This window comes from Echeneis naucrates, chromosome 7 (assembly GCF_900963305.1).
Source record: "Echeneis naucrates chromosome 7, fEcheNa1.1, whole genome shotgun sequence".
Lineage (NCBI taxonomy): Eukaryota > Metazoa > Chordata > Actinopteri > Carangiformes > Echeneidae > Echeneis > Echeneis naucrates.
The window spans coordinates 19055051-19071798 of NC_042517.1; the positions used below are offsets into that span (position 1 = coordinate 19055051).

The following is a 16748-nucleotide window of genomic DNA, read 5'->3' on the forward strand; positions in this document are numbered from 1 at the left end:
TGACTGGCTGCCACATTTGAATGCTTTGAGACAAAACGTTCTTTCTTGACAAAGGCCTTTTTTTGTTTTGTTTTGTTTTGTTTTTAGAAGAAGAAATACTTCATTTTCAGCCCCTTGTGTCAGAAGAGGAAGGGTGCTGGGTTCAAATCCATAAAAAGGTGTTCTTGGGATCACAGTGTTTGTCATACTATGTATAATTACAAAGGAACAAGTTTTGTAATTATCCATCTTAGAACCACACTTACACTATACTTAGGGTTGCGGTTGAGCAGGATGGGGTTAAGGTCAGGATAATTACTTTAGGCATCGAGGAGTGGAGTCTAAAAATCTGCACTGTATGACTGAAAGCAAGAACACATCTTTTGTCTTTTGTCTCTTTTGTTGTAAACGATCCATATGATGTTCAACAACCTTCATTTGTTACTGAGCAAAGCCACAGAAAGTTATTTATTTATTTATTTTTTTGTTCATTTAGGGTCATTTCAACCATAGCAAATTCAGTTTAATGAAAAAGGAAATGGAATTTCTTTGTAAAATCCAGCACACGACGCATAATTCACACATTTAAAGATGCAGAAATAAAAAGCCAACACTAAAACAAATTTTTCCCTTACAGAGTTTAACAACTGTACATACATTTGTTGAATTTTCTCCCTCGTGGGAAAATAATAATCCAGATTCTATGAACATGCAAGTCTAAATGATTCACATTTGTGGGGGATGCATATTGAACACTGATCCATACCTGTGTTATTGGAGAATCCTACTCATGTATGCGTTAGGTGATTCTTTCTATTAGCAGAAGTACATGAACAGCCATCTGAGCTGACCTTTCTATACGTGCTTCATTCTGTGCTGAAACATTCAAGAGAAGCAGCTATAAGCAAAACACATTTTTCAGTGGAGGGGGAGACAATCACTTTTATACCAATAATGTGCATGCAAGCAGCCATAATGTTTCTTCCATGTTTGAATCAAAATCAAAATTGATTTCTTTCAATGAAATTAGAAAACTGCATGTGCATTCATTATCCACACTAATGTAACATGATGTGGGTCTATCCTTTAATCTGAGACAAGGTTGTGCAGAGGACAGAGAATCTATGGCTGTCTGTCTCAACATTATCACATCACGCTGTGAAAATCTCAATTTTGAAGTTGTGCAGGGCATTAGACCAACCAACCCCCACCCCCAATCCTCAAAAAAATGTGGTTTTGATGAAATGCAGACATCAACATTAACACAAAATTTAGCATCTCTCCCCCTCTCCTTCCCAGATCCCCTAATGAAGGGACACAGTGTTGGCTGTCCAGCGATGCTCTAAAAAGTTGTGAATAAAAATATCAACTGCTTCCATTCGGGATATTTACACTCATCCTTCACACACTCTAAATGTTTAGGAATCATGACCACTGACTGATGCTGTGCTTTCAAAAACTGTGATCACAAACTTCAAAACCCCAGGTCCCTCCCTGCTTATGTCCACCAACCATGAAGCCTCAGATGGCTCTGGGGGCGACGAGAAAATGAAGAGGAACATGAGAACTGAGTTTAACATGCCAAAGGGGGGGTGGGGGGATCTATGCCTTTACCTTGTTTAGAAGTAATGTTGGACTTTTTTTTAATGTCATCAAAAGTTTTGCTGAATTTTGCTGAGCCAATTTCAGTTCAGTTTACTCCTCACAACTTTATAATTAAAAAAAAAAACAAAACAAAAAAAAAAACAAACTTTTGGCCTACGTTTTACAAAGTGGGGAAAAAAAATAAATGTACCCTGGTGATGACATAGCGATGTCATCAGGGTCATCTTGGGTTGACATCCAATGTGAATCTTTTGGATGGCAGTTCAGCATGCCAGTTAATAGTTTGATTTGCTCAGTCGTTTATCACCTCATTTCAATCAAAAGCAGCACCAAGGCCGTGTCTATAGTCAAGCTAATTTAGCTTTCTGGTTAACACAAAGATTCATTGAACTAGTTTCCCCGCTGAGGATAAACAAGGTTATTTAATCTGAGTATTATATTAAATATACCCTTTTAAGTTGATCTAAATGAAAGTTATGGAAGAAAATCTTAATCACCTGATACTTACTTCTTTTTGTAGAGCTTCCAAAGTCTCCAGAGTCAAAATAAAAAACACTACTTCATTTCTTCTCGACATCCATCTGCTTCTCTTGTACGCAAACACCGGCATACAATGGATGTGCACTGGGGATGTCCTCAGTGCAACAGCTCGACTAGCTTGAGCCAACACATACAAGATTTTTATGTTCATTTCTTCAGCTCATTAACACCTGCAGGTGCTTTCCAACAATGTTGCCATCGATGAGCCAAAAGACTGCAGAGTAAATAGCAAGTGAACTCTCCTTGTGTCATTCATAAAAAAAATCTAGGGACAGCTCAGGCCCAAGCTCTACAAATATATAAATAAATAATGGTCATTCTCTGTGATTCTGATCGTAGCTCAAGCATCTGGTGCCTTTTGCTTTAGCATGTGTGGTCTTAATAGACTATGACTCACAGACCTCCGGACCACCTCCAGAAGGAAAACACTTATTACAGTAATTAACTGAATCATAGAGTAATACTAAGAGAGCACAGAGAGGCTGACACACTTAAAGTGTTGAAGGTCTAATTCATACCACTCTGAATAATTGAACATAACTTGTAACCATTTCCCATTAGGGGCTGAAGTGACAAGCAATTAATTTGTACCTTTCAAGGGAGTTTTCATCTTTCTTGGCATGTGTCCTTCACCGTTAATGACTTCTTGGCCTCATGGAGCATATTTTATATGCGGGAAGGGTGGCACTTAGTCCAGCTGTGTACCTTATATTTATACAACCAGAGCTAACTGACATGACACTCTCCCCTCTGCACACAGCAATTACATTCATTGGTGGTTGCTTTAGCCATATTCAGTACCAACTATAAAGATGGCAACGTAGCAATTACGGCACAAGTGTGATATTTTTAGATGTTTCCTGTTGAACTGAGGTATAAAGTGAATGGTGCTCTGTGTAAGCGCTGATGCAGGCATCAACTACGAAAAAGCTCAAAACAGTGAAGTGCAGTGGGCTGGAAGTGACTGCACACACGCTTCATTTAAATGCTGAAGGACTGCACAATCACTCCATGCAAACATTTCACTTAAACAGACATGGCAAGTGTGGTATGGCGCCTTTTTAGTATTATTTGTATTGCATTTCACCAAGCTGTGTAAGAGGACACAGCAGCAAAAAATGAAAAAATAAAATCTGGACAAGGCTGACAGATTTTCCAAAGTAAACACAAAATCATCCAGTTCAAAATTGACTGCACCGGTTGGAACCCAGTCAAATGCAGTTTCACAGCATACGCTCCAACTAATGATCATGTTCTTTATTGAGTTACGTATCAGTAAGTTTCTCTTCTATCATTTTACTAATGAAACACAATTTGTATAAACCTAAATTATAAAACCAAAAATTTTGTTTTTTTTATGTATAGCAAATTAATAGTTGTTTTTCCAGCTATTCCATTACTAGGATTATTGTGATTATTATTATGACTAGAATAACAAAGCATCAATAAGCATCAATAACCCTCAAAAACTAGGTTGTTCATCATCACAAAGATTTACATTCAAAGTGTGCAATGGAAGTATCAGACCAACTCCAAATAGGTTTGTATTATTTAAAAAAAAATATTGTATTGGCATTTTTTTTAAATCAAAAAAAGTTAAATGGCTTTGGCAAATGTTTCTATAGCATTCATAACAATGGATGCATCCTTTTCAATAAGAAATTCCAAGCTGCATATGTTCTTAGTCTGAAGCAATCTGCAAAATCCTTTCAATATATCAAGATTCGGGGAAACAGAACCGTTTCCCAGATGTGAATCTGTGAATGACATGTGAACCATTTCATACCATGATAATCGTTTTGAGTAATTTTCTCTGGAAAAATACCAAATTTCTCAGGTTCTGACCGTTGAAACGTATTCTTGTTATCTTAATTTTTTAATTATATTAAAGTGTAAATATTTGGCTTTTGGACTAGTGGTTGAACTAAACAAGACATTTTGGGGATATGGGGGTCTATTTCTATTTGCTGCTATTTTAAAGGAAATAAGGAAATAATCTGTAGAGTATAATCAATAATGAAAATTATTGCAGCCCATTATTGTTAGTTGAAGCCCATAAATGCCAGTGTGATGGATAGTTGTAACGATTCAATACAAAAGAGACATGAACAGTACTGACCATTAATCAGCACAATAAGCTATCACAGTGTGCAATAAATATAAATGTCTGGAGTTCACCAGAGGTTATTAAACACTGCAGAGGGTCATATGTTTTTTTTTTTTTCCTGTGCCTGTGTCCATTGAGGAAGTCTCAAATTCATCAGTGAAGTAATTTCTCTTTCTACCCTGAATGTATTGGCCAGAGCCCACCACATAAATAACTCACTTTTTTTTTTCTTTTCATCTAGATTCCTTGATGTATTGAGTTGGATTTTTCCATTACTAAGCAGAATAAGAGCATTTCCTTTCACTTCCAGCAGTCTCTAAAGCTGGCGCTTACCATCAGGAATGTAAACACACGCAGTCTGTAAACAAGGCTCTCTCTGACCCCCAACCCCCCTCCGACAACACTGACCACTGCAGACCAGCCTAATGATGTCCCTCGCTGACCCCCCCAAAAGAGACGCAGCCCCATTATTCAGCCATGAGGTCACAGGAGGGAGCAGGGAATGGGGTGAAAGAGGAGGAATGATCTGTGAAGCCCCACTCGTGGGTGTTTAAAAAAAAAAAAAAAAAAAAAAAGTACAGAGACTGTGGTGGCAGTCCCACTGATATTTCGATATCCCGAGACACATGCTCCGCAATCTGTGAGTTAAGGTACAGAAAAACAAATGTATGCGCTGTGGTGGGGGGTTTAGAGGATTAATGATCTAAGAGGCACTGCAGCCAGCTGTGGGATAACACTGAGGCTCGTCAGCGAGCCATCAGCTCTTGTGAAGGGGGCTCTAGAGGTGAGTGGAAGACTGTGGGGTCAGAGTGTCGTCGACACTGACTCCAACCTCCCCCGAAAGCAACTGGGATGTCGTCAGCACAGCATCGCATCTGCACCAAGAACAAAGGGCACTAACAGGGTGAGAGGGGAACGAGGAGGAAGCGATGGAAGCGAGAGAGAGAATTTTCTAATTTTAACCACAATGCCACAGTTGAGAGAAGCATCACAGGCCTCATTTGGAACATATTGTTCAAATTAAAGCCTTGATAAATAAACAAGCTCCATACAAGCTCTCCGCTCCCTTTCCAGAGTGTAACGGGTTCGAATGTTACTGGACACTGGTGCAGCATACAGAGTAGTTGTCCTGGTTTTCTCAGCTAAGTTTGGGTGATTCAAATTACATTTCCCATGTCCTCTGTCGCAACTCAAATCAGCTTTGTCAGCCATGCAACCAGGATAAATGTGGTGACAAATGGTGGTCGCAAGGGCCTTGCTTGCTGCTGATAAAGTGAATTTCTGCTTGAGGAAGGAAGAAAAGGTAGCATGATACAGGGATCACAACAGCTGATGGGGGTCCCCCCCCAGGGAGCAGCAGGGAATTTGCAGCGTCCACAGGTTACGGATTTGTTTGGCTATGACCTGACATTCGTACAGCATTAGAAATCTGTGAGCCAGTGTAATAGTTCAAATTCAGCATAATGCAAAAAGGTAACTGTGGAAAAGAAGCAGTGTTAATTCAATTCCAGCCACAAACACAGAGAATACTGGAACAGCAGCTTTTGCCAGGGGACTATAAAACTAATGTTTAAAATCTGGGGCAAACATACTTACTCATCGAACTGGATGAGAAGATCAACAACACTATGTGTTTCTATCGCCACGATACCAACAACAGCCAGTTTAGTTTAGCTTAGCATAAAAGACTGGAGACAAGAGAAGTAGGTAGCTGGGATATATCCAAAGATTACAAAATCCACACATCTAAAGCTCACAATTTATCACGTGACACCTTGTGCGTTTGATCCATTGATCCAAGTGATTTGATCCAAGTGTTGCTGTTTGACAAGGGATTAAGTGTAAGACTAGTTCTTGGCCAGCAGTAATCTAAACACGTAAACCTCTCTAAAGCAAGCTGTCCCATTTAAAAATGTTTGCAATGTTTTGTTTTGGTTTTTTTTTTCAACAAATATAAATTATAGGTTTACATACATCTATATGACAATATAAAAGAGCTCATGAGATGCTTTTCGAGGTGCTGAGCTATTCCTCTTATGAATCCATTGGACATTGAATCTGTTTTGTTCCATAAGATCACTGTGGAGGATTTGAAAACAGCTAAAAGCAGTGGAAATTACTATGTTCACTTCTTACTGATGTAGCTTGACTTGACTACTGTTTTGTTTTGTTTTATCCCTGATATCCAAAATTTTGTCTCGTGATTATAGATCTTAAATCACCACTTTTATGCCAATACATTACTTTCTAACTTTGGAATTTCATTTTTGACAGGAAATGCAAGCATTGGAAACAGCAATCCTCCCCCCAGTCACCAGGTAACAGCCACAATTTCTCTCTTGAATCCATCAACAAACAAACAAACAACAAAACTGACATCTGATTTAACTGTGACAAGTCTGTTTGAGCTGCAACCAACAGAAGCTTGAGGAATTTAGTGGTTGGTTTGAATAAATAAAAATATTATGCTATAATTTGTCAGCCTTAAAGGTATCTGAGAGGCAGTTTTTAACAACCACTTCACTGATCTAGACGATACCCCTGCTTCCAGTCGTATGTCTTACAACTGGAAGCAGCTGCTGCCTGTAGCCTTGAATTTAATGAGCAGATTTAGGTGATGTCAGCCTCATCTCCACTACAAGGTGAATAAGTGTGTTTCCCAACAAGTCAAACTATTCTTTTACATTAATGCTGAAAGCCTTTTATGTCAAGATTTTAAATTCTAAATATCCTAAATGGAAATGTGGGAGCAAAACTTACACCTGTAACAATGCAATTTTCCAAACAATCCTTTGGAAAGTGCATTCACTGAAATTCTTGTTTTTCAGACCTTGAATGGGAAGTCAGGTTTTGTTTTTTGTTTTTTTAAAGGCCTGAAACTTTGACACTCTGTTGCAGAGAGGAAAATGTCTTGGTTATACATTCCAGCGGCCAGGATGAAAGTGAGCAGCTGTCCAGAACGAAGACTCACTGAATAGCCTTGGGTCACAACTTGTACCAGACAGTTTCAACTTTACATGAGCCTGTCTGCTCTACAACTGAAAGCATTTACCAAAAAAAAAAAAGAAAAATAACTAAAAAGGGACAATAAGCAGGGGCCATTCTGTTTTTAAAAGATTCTCCATCACTAATGGAGTCTTGGCTTGGGGAGTGAAAGAACTACAGTTGGCTAAGTGCAGTCATTTATATCCATTCTAAAATCACTCATCACAGCCATCCACATTCACTTGTCTTCACAACACACCCACAGATCAAAGTCATTTTCATGATTCATACTGCACTGCTCTTGGACAGAATTGTTATCAAGTGATTTCACCACTCAAGTAATGCCAAGACAATAATCTCTCTGCTGTTCTGTAACAACATGTACAGCTCTGGAGCAGCACTTGTCAGGCCTATGCTTTGTAAGTGCGTCTGCTGAGTGGTAAAGTGAAGCAGGATTGATCCCCTCCATCCACTCACCAACTAGTGGCTGAAGGTTAGCCCGAGGGGCGACCTGCCTCAGGCACTCCAATCATAAAAACTACCAAACTAGCTGACAATGCACGACTGCTGCAAGGATGGAAAAGACAAGCTGTGCACGGGAGGATTTTTTTTTCTCTCTCTCTCTTTAAGGGGGGAAAAAAACTTTCACGTTAGGAGGTCATTTGCTTTAACTGGGCTTACATAGAGAACTGGATAGGGGGAAATTAGTTACAGTGACCTGTCACTAAAACAAGTGATCCAAAACCCTGGATCCTGATTCACAATACCCTTAACTTCACAGAGCATCCCAATGAGATGTCATCTTTTTCCCTGGTTGACCTGAATATATCTTCCATTCTCCAGCTGAGAAACATGTACCCTGATGAAAACGGTGTACCTGGAATTTGACAGACAATTAGCTGCTTTTGCAGCTACTTGTGTTTTGGTACATCCAATCTCTGAGGTGTTAAGTGCAGAAATTCAACAAATACCAGTATGCGAGCTTGTTGGGACTCAGGGGCAACACTGAAAACACACACACAGAAATGAGAGTAAAAGTGATGAAAATGGTGTCAAAAACGTTAAAGTGAGATGAGTTTCTACTTTTGGAGGATCCAGTACCCCACCCTGCCCAAAAGTTCAAGGCCAAAGGGCTTCATAGAAATAAAAAGGCCTATTAGATGGTTCGTTAATTTGTCTTCATGCACAGTTTGAAAGAACTGTCCAAATCACCAGAAGGAGCTCATGCACTCCCTCATTGTCGCTAACTATGTGCACCCATATACTGACATTTGCATGCTTACACAGACCTGAAGCATACCCAGCCTTCGATCAAGTAACAAAAGTGGGCTGGAGAGGACTGCAGAAAGTAGTGAAAGAGGCAGAGGGGAGCGGTGCATATCTTTAATGTTGCAAAAATATAAATAGAACATCGGCTGACAGGGAGCTCTCTGACACAGTGGGTGTAACGCATTCGTTGCTTATGGCTGACAGAGAAAAAGCACAGCTACTTCATTAAGTGCAAAGGAAAAGAAGCGGGGACAAAGCAAACAAAGCAAGAGTTAGGTGAAAAAGGAAAGTGGTGAGTGGGGGTTGGGGGTGGGTGGAAGAGGGATTTCTCCTTCCCTTCCATCTCGTTCATAGTGGAGACTCAGGCAACATCTCAAGGTAAGCCTCCCCGTCACTTGGGCCTCATATTGCCAAGGCTGCTTGGTTCCCACAGTGTGCCCAGGCCTGGATCTGGCCTTCCTCCCCGCTCAGTCAGCCCTGTGTCTTTAGACCCTCAGGCCCCGGAGCAGAGGTTACACCAACACAGTCAGCCACGGCAGCATGTCAGCCACACACCAACCGTTGCCTTGGTGCCACTGCATTAGCGAGGAGCTCCCGACTCTGTTCGAGGGAGAGTGATTTGCCATGACGTTTCTGGCTCCCCTCTTTCCTCTCCTTCTCTTTTCCTCGCTTGTTGCTGCTCGCCCTGCTAAGAAACCTCCTCTCTCACTGTCTGTCTCCGCTCCCTTAATCTCTGCTGTTTCCCCACTCTCATTTTTCCCTTCTTTGTCATTCTCTCCACCACATCCTGAAACCTTCCCTCCCTCATTCCACTGCTCTTTCACTCCCCCCCTTCCCGTAGTAATGACTGATGCCTGAAACTCAGTGCCATGATTAGACTGACATTGATGAAAGACAAAGACTCTTGTCTGCAACATCTGCATTGAATAAATATTGAGCTGACAAATCGTGCAGCTTTTTTTTTTCTAGCCCCTGTTCATCTCTCTGTTTCTGCATTTTTTAAAATTGTTCCCAGCTTGCAGACTTGTCAGTGCCACAGACTCGCCACCGACATCAAACACTATATTTATTTTCACTTAGGCACAAAATATGCTCACAGATAACTTCAGAACCAAACACAGATAATATGTCACTGCAGGGCTGCTTATCTTGCACTCATAAACACAGGAACTAGAGAGGGGCCTATCAAAAGGTGGTCGCCCAATGTTTCACTGTGGTACCAACAAACAGGTGCACACCACTATAGAGAGACTCTCATACAGAAGCATTCCACACTACAAGGAAGTGTGTGATCGATGTTGTGGAAAATAAAGTGAGAAAAAAGTAGTTCTAATTGCAAAATGTAAATATTGAGTTTTCCCACAAGTGGGGGCAGACCACCCAGGATGCAAAATAGTCACCCACCCCCTTTCTCTTTTTGCCTTGTCGACCGCCCGAGAGATGTCTTTTTGTGTGTGCAAAACATCACCGACCACAATCAACACTCACACAGGAACCGTGATGTGTCTTTGCATGCAAATACTTCTGGCAGCTCTGGCTTGGCACTTTGTATTGTGAGAAAATTAAGTGATGAAAACCTGGAGGAAAAGACTGAGAGGATTGGAAATGGAGGGCATAGCACACCGTGTCTGTCTCGCTCCTGTAAGGTGCTGAGGTTTTTGATTCAGGCTGCCCTTGTCTGGTCTGAATAATTTCTCACAAGACAAGGGAGCAAGAGGGCAGCCAGCTGGGCTGGACGATACTGTAGCTGCAGTGTCCGACAGACACAGACTCCTCCATATGTGTGTTACAGGCTGGTGTCAAATACTTGTCTGGATTGTGACAAATGCCTCCTGGTAGTCTCACTACAATTACCTGCTGGAATAGCTATGAAACATAACAATTCACACTGCCGATGCTGTTTGAAGATCAAAGACGGCTGCTTTTTCTTCTTCTGACAACATCAAGTTCTCAGTGAAACTTAATTTAAGCCTCATTACATTTCCCTTCCTAGCTTTGATATCTGCCAGGGCAAGTCTGCAGCAATATAAAGCAGCTGAACACAGTGACAGAAGAAAACAGCCTTGGAGAAATTTCAAATGTAGACAGTGATATAAGAGAAGGCTCTGAGTGAATTTAACTAAGAATAACCAATGGATCAAAGCCACAAAAAAGTCAGTCTGCATTTCAAAATACTCTGCTCGCAATTTAACAAACATAAACACACAAGGAAAAAAAAGTAATTTTATTTAGATGGCTGATCACATTTTTGCTGCCTTCCAAAGCGCACCCAATAAATCTACTAATGAGGCACCAAAGAGGAAAGCCAAAAAAAAAAAAAAAAAGCTGCAGCACAATCAGAGCTGTTACCTTGAAAACTTACCTTGAGTGGTTTTACTTCCTGAAGCTGACTGTTGGACAAAGACGACCAGGCAGAAACCTACAAATCCAAGACTTGCGCGTATCACGGCATGCACATACATGTTAACTTTCACTGTAGTTGAACGGCAGCACTTTTCCTAAAAGCTCTACGATGCGCAGCAGCAGCAGCAGCACATACGAGGGTGTGTGAGTGCTAATAAAGGTCTCTTGTTATTCCCTCTTAGCGCCCGCTGACAGGATCCAGTGCGACCCCACCTCCCTCCCTCCTTTTTTCCTTTTAAATAATAATAATAATAATAATAATAATAATAATAATAATAATAATAATAATAATAATGTTAATAATAAACCTCCTCACGCCTCCTTATTTGAGTTTCGAGAAATCGGGTTTGAGGACAGCAGCCCGACAACGCGGAGCGCAGACTGGAGTTTTTGTTATCATGTTTCGAGCCAGACCAATGTCAATTTAAGAAAGGGGAGAGAGGCAGTCAGTCAGAGAGAGAGAGAGAGAGAGAGAGAGAGAGAGAGATTGAGCGGCGGGGTGTAAAGGGGGAGGGGAGAAGAGGAAGCCGCGTTCGCGCTCCGGACTCCTTCACCTCTTTTTTTCCCTCTCTCTTCTCTCAGGTGCGGCTCGGATTAATGGTGGACCCGTCCTACCACCACATGCATGCGCACGGAGGGAGGGTATGGCTCGTGCGTCTACCTGGTCGGTTCCACCTGAGACTCCCCCTGATAAAATAACTAAAGTGTTCCGTCGTGTTATTGTGGATAAAATTGATAAAAATCACGCTGCCGAAAAAGCGGTAAGAGGCTGGATGGACTGAGAAAATGTCGCCAGTATCAAAAAGTAATCGGCTTGCCTGGAGATTGGATTTTGATTTTACTCCTGCAGTCTGTGGAGGAGTCTGATCCAAAACAACACACAGACCGATAAACGCCTGTTTTTCAGGGTCATAACCAGCATCTCAGGGATGGATGATCAATGCCATCAATAATAATAATAATAATAATAAATACTTTGTCAACAATGAACATCATTTTTAAGAAAGCCGAATCATTGTTCTTTGAATATCTCATCCCATCAAGTAAGTGTGAAGTTAAAAGTTCAGCTGACCACGTTATGGACTTAATTGCAAAACTTCTTTGAAAATGGAAAATGAAAATCTTCAGTTTTTCTTTTATATATCGACTGATTTGCCTGCATATTATCCCTTTTACAAGGTCAATTGAGGGCTCCCAAGCAATTTCATATTCCTGTTATAACTGGAGCGGGCCCTGCATAAAGAAATTAAATCCAAATGTATGTGTGACTAGTATGAAAATGACCTATGCATCTTTTGTGTGTGTGTGTGTGTGTTATTATTCAAATGTCCTCCCTGCAGATAAGAGGTTATTGTGCTGAACGAATAAACTACACCAGCTGTTCAGAGTTCCTCAGCTATGCTAACTAACAATTATTAATTGTTTATAGGAACACTGATGAAAGCTTTATATGATAATCATCTGGCATAGGAACCATAAACAATGCAACTGATCATTGGGGCATCTGGTTCATAAACTATGACCAACGCCATCTTATACCTGCAGCAGATTTGGCTTCAGTGCCACATCTCCCTCAGTGATTTTTGCTCTTGGTGGTGAACAGCTAAAGCCCTGTTTGGTGTTCATTATGTGATACACTATTTTCGAAGTTCGAATAAAAGCAGAGGAAAGGATAAACAGTGTCACCATCCAAAGAGTTTTGATTTGAAGTTGAATGGGATTCAAATTTTCACTCTTGCACCATCAGCCAAAATCGCCAATCGCAAGGGCCTCACTCAGCTCCGCTTTGAACTGGCATTCGATGGCATTTGAGGAATATCATCTGCAGTCCCACATCTGCTACTGCCTGTATTATCACCTAACTCAATCATCTGTGTTGATGCGTTTACGTTTCTATTTCATTGTACAGGCAGATTCTACACTATAATTATCACGCCTGCTCCCATGTGCAATTTTTTCCCTCAATCAAATATAATTAGGGTCTCACAATAAGGCTGATTGGAGATAACAGCCCTATTTTCTTCAGACAACGCAGACACTGTGAGCCACGTATAATGTGAACTCGCTGATGACAGAGGGGAAGGAGAAAGGATTATTTTTCCTTATCTTGCATCTTATCAGAATTTTGTCTGCAGTTAAAACATTATGCATCAAATTGTAACTGCTGTAGATGCAAAGACAGACATGTTGCCAACTGTGCTATTCACTATGGTTTTTCATACTACCAAATATTTTGCCATGAATAAGATATTCACTACAAAGGAATAACCTTCTGAGAATCCACTTTGCATCCACAGGAGGGGAAAAAAAATGTAAATCCACAACACAAAGTCAAGCAGTTCAGTGTAATTAAAACAACATCCGTCTGGAATATGGAAATATCCTATGTCACTGTGTCCAAATCTCTGGGTAATTGTGAGCACTTGTATAACCAAAGGAGCTCAGAGTCACTCGGGGAGTTGGAGAAAGTCAAAGCACAGTTGCCACGGAGCCTGAGTGCAAGTCACACTGGAGGATCAGCGCACTTTTCTTGGCAACACGTCACTAAAGACAAAGAGCTGTGCGCAGGCATTGCACTGTGCATCAAACCGAGCTATTTTTGAACCAAGACTCACACAAGAGGGAAGCCCAGATCATGTTTAATTTATGATACTCGTCATGTAAAAAGGCCTTGGGTTACGCACTGGGTGAAGAGTAGTGCAAGAATGTGGGAGTTGTCGAGAAAGATCTTTCACAAACTATAAGTCAAATGAAACCTTAATGATATCAGGTCTAACAAAGAGTCAAACAGTTCTTAAGCAACTTAAACTGCTACTACTTCTGAACCAGCAGGAATTTTCTCAATTTAAAAGGCAATATCAGTTTGTAGCTTGCTCTTTTAAGATCATAAAATCCCATGTGGATGAATAACGTATGATGTATGTCAAATACCAAATTTAACAACAGCTAGAACTGTTCCATCTCCACCGATGGTTGTCTGGAAACTCCAATTTTTACATTTCTCATAAATCAGAAGGCAACAAATTTCCCCACTCGTTTGTTTCAGGCAATGATGTTGCTACCTGCTTGTAATTTTGAAAAATCAAAGTCAGACAATGCACCAACAGCTGTTGCAGAAATATAAATGCAAGACGGATGCATGTTGGAAGGCATCTGTGAGAGCCACACTACATTGCATGCTAATGAACTAAGAAGTTGGAGGCCCCAGAGAGAACCTAATGTTCCAATCCAGATGGTCATACATGGGGATGCGCCACCTCACCTCCTCATTTACTTGCTTCAACTTGGACTTTTATGCCCCCAATTGTCTGAAATATTTGTGTGAAAATGCCAAGACTCACAGCTCAGAACCTTTGCCTCTTTCTCCCCCTTCTTTCTCCTCTCTGCAGGTACTTCCTATGCAAGGTTACCAGCACCACCGCAGGCCCAGCAGGATCTTTTGGTACTCACCATGCCAGCCCCACAGGGGAGCGGAGTGGCTTGCTGAGTTCCACACTTTAGTACAGGCATCCCAGCGAACATTGTGGGTTTGCCCCAGGAATGCCTCCTGACCGCAGCCTCCGTCACTGGCACTAACAGAAGGCAGGAGAGCAGGAGAGGGAGAAAAGAATTACACTTATCAAGTCAGTTGCAACAGACTTGATAAGTGCCCACGGCCACTTAAACTGGCTCCAAGGCCTATTCTTGCCTGTCAAATGTTACTTCTGGCACATCTTGGATGAAAAAGAAATCCAGTAGCACAAACCTATTCACACTTGGTGCATTTGCTACATTGAACTCCTGGAAGTGTTTCTCGAGATGAAATTCTCTCATCAGTGATCTCAAGATTCTTTGGATCCATGTTGTGAGGGACTGTTTTCGTTTAGTGCCAGTCTTTACAACGCAGGACCAGGGAGGTAGACAAGATATGGACAAGCTCGTTAGCAGCATGAGTGAGCATGTGGCTGCTGGAGGGGATATTTGCCTGTGTGCGTATCATATTTGGTGTGTGTGTGTGTGTACATGCACAAGTGGAGTCATCAAGATCAAATGATACATATGGGAGACATTGTCCTGTTAAGATCCCAAGTTTAATCCTCTCTGATGAGCTCGTATCATTCAAGGTATCAAAAACCATCATACAAAAAAATAAATAAATAAATAAAATTGTATAACAGTACTTGTGCACACACCCATACCAAGGAAAACGATAATACCCGTATATTTTAAGTAAACCTTTTTTGATGACACAGTACTGGGCCGGGCATGCTTAAACCCCAGCACACTCAGCAGTGGCTCTGTGCCACTTTGTCTCCACTAATCCTCTATGATCAACTCATATCTGGAGAGCGGGACGAGGCTTTCGGCAGCCTCTTTCAGACAGACAGCATGTAAGTAGGTAAGCACAGTACACGACCAGGATGGTGGGGAAGTCCCATGAGTTCACTGTCTAGCCTGATAGCACAGCAACAACGCCTACCTGCTTTAAATGTAACCTCAGGGAGTGTCTCCAAAGAGCTTTGTCAAAGCGCATATGTGTTACAGAATGCTGAATATCGTGAAAACCTGAAGTGTTTTGGGAGTGAAAAAACATCAGTTCCCATTTAGAACACGTTATCATTTCTAAGATCATCAAAATTTGATGCTAATGTTTAAGGGTCATAGTAACTGTGATGAGTAAAACTTTCCAGAAAATCACTCACATTCAGTTCTTACATTCTTTGCTAATACTCAGACTTGAATCATTTCCTTGAGAAGAAATCAGACAAAGCGATTTTTTCTTTTCTTTTTTTTTTTTTGAACGATAAAAGCTGCAGCTCAGGACCAGACTTGGCTCTCAAAGTCACGCTGGTTCAGGCTCATTCTGACCTCACAGGCAATACAAAAAAAAAACAAAAAAACAAAAAAACAACAACAAAACACTTAATTATTACTTATTCACTTCAAAAGCATAAAGTCCTGTTTCCCGTACAAAAGCTGGTTTTATGAGACATTTCATGGATTAACAGCTGAACCACATTCATTTTAATTAGTCATTTAATCAGTCAACCAAATTATAGAAAAATCCCCTAATCTTTCCACATTTTGAAAGCACTTGAACATATCAAGCAAATAAAATGGAAAGTGAGTCAAAGTCAATGATTTGGATTCATCTTTTTTTTGAGGGGGGGGCAAGGACTTACTGATGCAAACTTGTTACCATTTGGCTGGATTCAAAGTAAACTGACTTGATAATCTTTGCCAGGTTTTGTGTGAATGATAATCAAGTTGTCATATCTGTATTTATTATTTATTAGTGGAAATAAAACCTCATCTAATCTACAGCAAATGCAGTGTGATCCTCATTTGTGCCCTTTTCGAAACAATTATGACCTCATATGATAGATAAATGAGAATAAGAAAACAAGAGCTTCACAATTAATCATTTTAAAAGGATGAGAACCAATCAAGAAAACTAAAAAAAAAAAAAAAAACATAAAGAAAACGCTAACAAAAACACATCTGTTGCTCATGACACCAACTCACTGTGCACACAGGAAAATGGAGCACAACCACTTCCCACTATTTTTTGGATTGAAGTGAAAGTTGTGACAGACGCGATTCAAATCTTCACTGCTGTCTGTCTAAAACATGATTTGTGAAAAAGCAGACTGATGTTTGCATGCACATCTTAAATCTTGCACTAGTGCACAAACATCAATCTGGACTGCCCTCTAGTGGTAGAGCTGTTTCTGTGGAGCAGAGGAATTCTGTCACCTTCAAACTCCAACCTCCCGAAATCATCCACAGAAAAACTCACCAAAAACTCCAACCACCACTACCACCATACAAGTCATGAATCACTGTAAACAAAGTGAAGGTGAAAACATTTGGAACTTAA

The 16748-nt window shown here is 40.7% G+C and overlaps 1 protein-coding gene across 2 annotated transcripts in view; it reads right to left on the reverse strand.

The window, feature by feature from the left end:
• scube3 (signal peptide, CUB domain, EGF-like 3) overlaps positions 1-11281 on the reverse strand; it is a 66459-nt gene extending 55178 nt beyond the window's left edge. For both annotated transcript variants that reach the window (XM_029505696.1, XM_029505695.1), the window contains exon 1: positions 10848-11281. In XM_029505696.1, coding sequence (XP_029361556.1) covers positions 10848-10947 — 100 coding nt within the window. In that variant the 5' untranslated portion in view covers positions 10948-11281. The remainder of the gene's footprint in view (positions 1-10847) is intronic.
• Between the last annotated feature and the right edge of the window lie 5467 nt (positions 11282-16748).